This window comes from Cyprinodon variegatus, unplaced genomic scaffold, assembly GCF_000732505.1.
Source record: "Cyprinodon variegatus isolate N-32 unplaced genomic scaffold, C_variegatus-1.0 Scaffold1547, whole genome shotgun sequence".
NCBI lineage: Eukaryota > Metazoa > Chordata > Actinopteri > Cyprinodontiformes > Cyprinodontidae > Cyprinodon > Cyprinodon variegatus.
In genome coordinates this window covers 81,836-90,040 of record NW_015152000.1, presented here as the reverse complement: position 1 = coordinate 90,040, position 8,205 = coordinate 81,836, and the positions used below count along the sequence as shown (strand labels likewise).

The following is an 8,205-nucleotide window of genomic DNA, read 5'->3' as shown; positions in this document are numbered from 1 at the left end:
TGGAGCCTTCTGTTGGAGCAGTAGCTTATCTGTTATTTTAGCTGACAGAAAGCGACTGGATCAGCTGATCAGGAAGGCCAGCTCTGTGATTGGGTGCCCTCTGGACTCAGTGCAGTAGGAGGGAAACAGACGGATCCTAACTAAAAGAACATCTCTGTTGGATAATGTCTCCCACCCCATGCATGAAGCTGGTGCTGAACTGGAGAGCTCCTTCAGTGACAGACTGCTGCATCCTAAATGCACCAGGGAGCGTTATCACAGATCCTTCCTCCCAGCAGCTGTAAGACTTTATAACCTCCACTGTTCCCAACAACCTTGATAAGTTGTAAATTCACGCAGATTTTACCTTTGTCAGTTAAATAACCTGCTGCTGTCATTTTGCACATCTCTGATGTTGCTGCTATTTTCAAATATCCATTATTGTTAAAATGTCCATAGTTTTTATATTGTTAAAACACTTTACAGTAGTTTATTTTTTAACTTTTAACTCCTCACTATTACGTTATTATAAATTTTTCTAAGGTCCATATTTGTGTGATTATTTTTTCTATAATCTTTTTGCTGCTGTAAACACCAGAATTTCCCCATTGTGGGACAATAATGGGATTTTCTATTCTGTTCTATTGTAGACTTGGGCAGATTTATTTAGTCATTTTGTATATACAAGTGTAAACAAAAAGAAATTTCGTTTAGAACAGCTCTAGACAATTTCTTAAAGTGCAGCCTTGATAAAGTAAGCAGCAGTTGTTGTTGAGCTGCTACTACTGCCTCCAGCTCCTGAAGCGCTCGCTTCTCCTGGTTCAGGGGAGGAAGAGGACGATGATGATGATGTTGTGATGGTGGTAGCCCCCTTGGAGAGTAGGATTGATGGAAGCGGGGGTCTGTCGGGATTTTTCTTTAGCTTCGCAGCTTCGCAGTTAGCCCCCCTCTGCAGCTTCGCTTTCTCCATCTTCCTCCTCCGTCCGTTATTTTTCGCAGCCGCCTCGCCGACATCCGTCCGCAGCACTCCGCAGCTCCCCAAACGGTCAAAAATGTCAGCATTCAAAATACCTTGTGACCATAAATGCAGGCCCAGTGTTTATATCGTTTTAAGAGGTATATTTAGTGAAATTGTCGAGAGGAGCTGGTCTTGAAGTGCCGCCATGGTAACCAAAAAAAAAAAAGGTTGCCCCTCGGTTTAAAGCTCTTCCTGTTTGGATGCCACCTCATGNTAGCCAGGATAGGAGAGATATGGTTATCCAGTTGTGTCATTGATTCTGCTGGGTTTTCCTTGGAAAGGGAAACCTTTGTTGTGAACTGGGGCTATTCTCTAATGTATAGCCCCAGTTTACAATTTATCCATCCATACATACATAGTGTATTACATAAATGTAGGGCTGAGGCAATTAATCGGATTAATGCTAATTAATCGATTATTTAAAAAAATCATGAACTAATTTAGTAATTGATTAATAATTAACTGGAGTATATTGACTCTAAAACACCCTTTAGCTGACAGAGTTGCCCACTTAGAGCAGGAATTAGACCAAGATTGTAAAAATATATATAAACATTTTCATTTAACATTAGAAAACGCATTTGTCTGTCAATCTGCTCTATCCAGAACTCTTCTAGTTGAAAATTTGTAGTTTAAACTGGTTTCATTTTGTAAAACGCCTTCTTAAAGGAACCTTTGGCCATCCGATCATTAATCAATTAATTGAAAAAATAATCGACAGATGAATCGATTTGTAAAATAATTGGAAATATCTAATAGGTTAATGTGATTAAGGATTTTTACCTGAATCAGTACAGCATGTTGTCATTGAGTGCATGTCTTTGAACCAGAAAGATAACAGCTGTAAGAAGCCATGTATGTAAAATTAGAATAAACTTTACAACTGAATATATTTTTAGAATTGGTATAATTAAATCATCAAGTTACTTTTTTTTTTTTTTAAGATAAAAAAAAACCCTTTAGAAAGCATCTATGTACTGTTTTTTTTTTCCTTTTGCTCTCCTGTTCACACTCCAATCCACTAAGTGGCAGTATTGCAACACCCTAGCGTGTTTACCAAAACATCTGTAGAAGAACCCGGTGGGCGTTAATGGCGGAGCACGGAAGCACAGCAGCTATGACTACAGCCTTAAAAGTCTTCAACAGGTTCCTGTATTAACAAAGATCCAAGCAAACGCATTGGGGAAGGTATTTATTCAGAACTAAGACCATGCACTCATGAACAATAGTCCATTAATTCGTATCGAATTATTTGGAGGCTAACGTTAGCCAACTAGCTGTCGGAGCTGCCTCGAAAATGGCTGTTGGGTTGTGTTTAATGCATGTATGTGCAGTGGAGGGGGTTATTTTCAGCAAGCGACGCTCGTATATTAATTGCTTTCATCGAAGTACTGGACGTGTTTTGCAGTGTACACAGATTAAAGTCAGTGCACCACACATTACAGTGTCTAACCGCTAGCTGCTGGCGAACAAGTTCCTGCTCTCGCGAGCTTTCAGGTTAGGTGCTGGTGAACCAGTCCCTGCTCTCGCGAGCTTTCATCTAGCTACTGCTGAACCAGCCTCTGCCCCTTAAAACAGTAGACCCCGCATCGACAGTTTTCTGCTATGAGCCCTGACGTGATTTGTAGTCGCCATCTTGGAGCGGTCAACAGCTCCCCTCAGTGTAATGTGTTGAGTAGGCACAGAATCAATTTTAATCAACTTTAACTCTTAATATTGAACTAAATTTCAAGTTTTTTTTGTTTTGTTTTTCTGAAAACAAATATTTAAATCATTTAAATATCCCTTTTGGGGTTAAGAGTAATATAATATTTTGATGGGAGGTATGCATGCTGCAAAGCACTGCCACTGTTACATTTTCATATATTCTTTTATTACTATATAAATAATGATATTTATACAGTTATATATATATATATATACCTGTATAAATATACTGCAAAAATGTCCAAAGCTGTATCTATTATTTATTCTTCAGATGCACAGTATTAGTATCGGTAATGTCTTACAAAGCACTGACTAGTACATAAAGTTATCCCTTGAGCTGTGGTACGATTCAAACAAAAACAGTGCTGAGGTACTCTCCTTCTGCTGGTTAGGATAGCAGGTCAACCTCCCCCACATGGCGCCCGTAAATCCTGCTGGCATCAGTCAATGTGGGGTCTACTCTTATATTATGTCTGTGTGTAGCGCTGGCTGCTCTGCAGATATCGGTGGACTGCTGAGCATGTATTCACACAGGGAGTGGCAGCAAAGGGGCTTTTTTTTCTGATGGTGAATGTCATGTTTCACCTGTGAACTCACTCACTATCAGGAAAACCTGCACTGAAGACTCAGTGGTTAGCAACCTGATCGTAGCGGGAGTGAATTGGACCGCTAACTGTTCCTGGAAGATAAAACATACATTCATCTGCTTATTGCTGCACTCTCATTTTCATCTCTATACTGAGTTTCTCCATTATTTATGGTGGTCCCCTCTCTATACGTTTGTTTCTCTAGGCTACCTACCTTGATTCACTCCCTAAATAATAAACACTTTAGTGTTTCTTAATAATGTGTTGAAATATTAATTTCTGCTAACTCTCTCCTACTTCTGCATTTGTTCCAACTAACTCCCAGAAATACGGAGCTGAGCTATTTTTAGCTCCGCCAGGTCAAGATTCTCCATTGCGATTTCTGGCTGGCTCATTGTTTATTCTGACACACGGGCATCATCGATGGACATCAAACACACTATTCAGTTAATTTTGATAGAAGAAAATGTAATTTTATCAGTTGTTATTTGTTAGCAGGTCTAAGTATTTTTGCTTTGCAACTGAACAAGAAAAACCGATTGAAATCTTTTTCAGAAAAGAAAAATCAGCTTTGAACGTTTACTGGAAGGTTCTCATAAGTGTTTATAAGAATGAATGCTGTCATCATGATACTCAGATGGAGCAGAACCCATCTTCTGGCTGAAAAAAAATATATATACATATGGAAAGATCCTGGAGAGATGCTAGAATAATAAACTTTAAATGTCAATCTGTGTAATTTAGAGATCTATACAGTTAGGAGCAGGCTGTCCTGAATGCAACGCTTGGTCGCTGCTCCTGCACTGCATTGCCTCCATAACGGCATGTTATCAGGCTCTGTGAGGTGTGTGGAGCCAGTGAAATCTAAAGCATTCAGGACAGCAGGCCTCAAGGACAAACATTCAAACCCAGTTTCCTCTTCAGATACTAGATCTTCCTGCTGAGACTCTGCTAATGGAATTTCACCTAAAACAGATCGTATATCACTAATGAAATTGTGTAAAAATAGATGAGTCTAGATGATTGTTTTACACCTGTGCTGTAGAAGCATTTGTTAATGAATTAGTTTAAAGTGGCTCATGGTCTCATCCCTCCTGGGAACACGGCTGGTGGTGGATGCATATCTACTCAGAGTTTGGGATTGGAAAGGCTGGATATGTGGTACAGTGTTTTATGATGTTGTAGTTTATATACGTGTGTTTGCAGAGGCACGTCATTTTGTGGAGGAAACCTTTCTCAGAATGTACAGGACTCTTGATCGTGATGTCATGGATCACTTTATTATCTGGATGTAAGCGTGCTTTTTGGCACTAGACGTGTCCAAGCAAACTGAAATATAAAACCCATCTGTTTTCTTTCCAGGTCTGATCTTAGTTCTAGATATTTAATATTTCTTTTAGTTTCAAACAGCAGACAGCCATGTATGTTAGTGTAAACATGTATGGCTTTGCATGTTTGATATTACTTCATATTTGCTCTGTTGTGTTTAGATGATGTAAAAAAAACGGTTGATTTCTATTTGTTGTCTGATTTTTCAAAGCACAGGGAAAGGTTGGTGAATAAAATAAAGTTGAGTCAGTTTATAGATTAGGCTAACAGTGTGCAGACATGGCTGGGAGGGTTCTTGATTTTAGTGTCACTAAAATAAGTCAGGATGTATCTAGATCACCTCAAACCAACTTAACTGTTCAGAAGGTTTAATGAGGAAAAACAAAGACTTTGCATGATGGCTGCTCTTGATATGAATAATTATAATAGTATATTTCTGCTTTCCACCTCAGCCTCTCTGTGCACAAAGACAGTAACGGTTTACTCCTTGCTCCCGCCCTGTGTTGGGAGCACAGAGCCACACTCTCCACCAGCGGCCCAGCCAGAGGGAACCATTTCATTTTTGGACCTGTGCTTGCTGCTCTCCGATTGGCTCAGATTGAGACTCAAACACAGATTGCTCTCCGGCAGATTGCTCTGCTAGCTTCCATCGTTTGTGGCCATCAGAGTGATCTTGCGGCAGTAGTACCTCTTAACCTGGCCCTGCTGGGTCTTTCTACTCGACAGCAGGTGTCGACGTTGGGGCTAGAAGTCACGACGAACGGACAGATTTCTGCCATCGCACAGCCACGTCTGTCTGCTGCCATGTTTCACCAGCAGCAGGGCCCTCAGCAGTTTCCAAACCCATCTAGACCTCCTCATCATCAGCCAAATGCAGGTCAGCATCCAAACCACCCCAACATGCAGGGAATGGGGTTCCAGTTTCCTCGTCCAAACCAACTCCCAGATGAGCTGGAGTCTGCCCTTGCTATCAGGGGCAGCAGAGATGTGGATCATCGCCAAATGGATCACATGAACCAGTCAAACCAGAATCAAGGTTCAGCCGCAGGGATGGGTCAACACGGAGGCTATGGTTCCCAACCGATGTTGCGTCCTGCTGATAATCAGCCTGGCCACCAGCAAGGAGTCGACTGGTCAAACTACCCACCTCCATCCGCGCTGTTCGCACCGACTCAGCACCCACCTCAGAGCAGCCAAGAGGGAACCAGACTACCCAACTGGAATCCTCCCATCGGCGACTCCCAGTCTCCTCAACCTCGACAGTTGCTTGGTGATGGAGGCAGGGCGGAAGGTCAGGGGATGTACACACCGGAGAGCGCAGGGAGCATCTTGGCTAGCTTTGGACTCTCTAATGACGACTTGGAAGTGCTGAGTCATTACCCAGACGATCAGTTAACCCCCGATACATTACCGTTCATACTCCGTGACATCCAGCTCAACAAGTCCGGCAAGAAGTCATCTTCAGCTTCGTCCTCATTATATCCTCCCAACATGCCTCCTCCTCATACCTCACAGTCCGCTGAAGTACCCAGCCTCCTCACTGTTACGCAGACGGCGGGCAAAGTTATTGACTATGGACATGCCAGCCGTGGAACAGAGGAAGGCAGCACTAGAGAGACTTTTAAAAGAGAGCAACTCTCTAAAGTGGATAAAACAGAAAGACGTCAAATCTGTTTAGACCCCAAAGAGCCAAGCAAACATGGAGACCAGGACTATCGCAGGGCAAACTGCGAGAAACGCAAGAGTAGCCGATCGCCGGCAAGAGATTTCGCACCTTTGCCTAAATCTCACAACTTAGACAGAGACTATCGGCGAGTGGAGTCTAGGCGAAGGTCGTCGTCGGAAACCAGGAGCGAAGCGTCCTCCAGACGCTCTCCGTCGTCGTCTTCTGCTTCAAGGCAGCATGGCGGTAGCAAGAAGTTACCCACCCCTACCATGATAAGTGATTTCGCAGCGATGTCTCCAAAGGTGTATCCCCATACCTGCTCACTGTGTCACATTCAGTGTGACCAGGAAAAGGTGAGTGTTGCCATGTCGTCATTCTTATCTCCACAGTATTCATTTAAGATAATTCATTATAGATTTACTACCTCCTTATATTGGCCAGGTTTATGTTTTTTTACCTTAACACCCACATTCAATGACCTCAGTCAGGCCTGCCCAGAGTCAGCTTCCAGCACCGCTGTGCTGCAGGTTTTCAGCGTTTTCCCTGCTTCAGCAGCAGCCTGTTAATCAGCCATCAATGGGAACCAGCTGTGCTGAGGCAGGGATACCGAGGCCGTTTCTCAATATGTGAACTTCTACGTGTTCGTGTGCTCGTGAAATGCCATCAGCCTCACACCCAGCACCGAGAACAAACAAAGTCTCCGGATGGTGTTCTCGCCCCTCCCTCTTTACCCAGCATGCATCAGAGCAGACTTGCGCAGACTGACAGCTGTCCNTGGAACGGACGAATGGGTCCAACCCTTTGGAATGGAGGTCGTTTGGCTTGTTTATTAACCTGCAATGCCCCATACCTTTCTATGGGCGTATCTCAATTCACTAGAACACGAGTACAGACTCGTGTTCTCGCCAAGTATGTTCTTGAGAAGAACGCAGAAAAGTGTGGACTCTGGGAGAACGGGATAAATCTGGGTCAATTGGAACAAAAGCGTACTGATGACATCACCACATTTAAAGCTAGTCTATAGCTGCATTTCAGCTCCTGTTATTAACAGTCTCTAGATAATAATAGATTATTACTTCTTTCATTTAGTGGGCGAATAATTAACACATTCAGATAAACAAATATCAAAGGAACACTTTTCTAAATAAAACAAAAAAATTGCCATCATAGCCAGCGGTACTTCACACTAGAGCAGGGAATATTAGCCCGAACCCGACGGGACCCGAGAGGTCCTGCCGGGTTCGGGTGGGTTCGGGCTGTACTTTTTATTATTTCATTCGGGCCGGGCCGGGCTCGGGCTTTAAACCGTTATATGCGCGGCAAATAAATTATCATGTGATAACGTTCCATCTATACGCGATGAATGCAAAATGGATGTTACAGAAGTGAAACGGAGATTAGCCCTTAATGCGCACAATTGAAAAATGTCGGGCTGCAAACGGGTCGGGCTCTACGAAGCTGTCAATCATAACGGGCCGGCCGACTCGGGTCGGTTTCGGGCTGACTTTCAAGGCCCGTTTCATGCTCTACTTCACACACGGCTATGCAGAGAGAGGGCCGCTGCAGACGGGCTAACAGTAGCCCTGGCCGCTGCAGACGGGTTAATGTTAGCCCTGGCCCCTGCAGATGGGCTAACGTTAGCCCTGGCCACTGCAGACGGGCTAACGGTAGCCCTGGCCGCTGCAGATGGGCTAACGTTAGCCCTGGCCGCTGCAGACGGGCTAACGTTATCCCAGGCCCCTGCAGATGGGCTAACGTTAGCCCTGGCCCCTGCAGATGGGCTAACGTTAGCCCTGGCCGCTGCAGACGGGCTAACGGTAGCCCTGGCCCCTGCAGATGGGCTAACGTTAGCCCTGGCCGCTGCAGACGGGCTAACGGTAGCCCTGGCCCCTGCAGATGGGCTAACGTTAGCCCTGGCC

The 8,205-nt window shown here is 44.1% G+C and overlaps 1 protein-coding gene across 1 annotated transcript in view; it reads left to right on the top strand.

The window, feature by feature from the left end:
- The first annotated feature begins 2,060 nt into the window (after positions 1-2,060).
- LOC107103867 (zinc finger protein 638-like) overlaps positions 2,061-8,205 on the top strand; it is a 24,325-nt gene continuing 18,180 nt past the window's right edge. The window contains exons 1-2 of the mRNA XM_015403709.1: positions 2,061-2,185; positions 5,073-6,639. Coding sequence (XP_015259195.1) covers positions 5,425-6,639 — 1,215 coding nt within the window. The 5' untranslated portion in view covers positions 2,061-2,185; positions 5,073-5,424. The remainder of the gene's footprint in view (positions 2,186-5,072; positions 6,640-8,205) is intronic.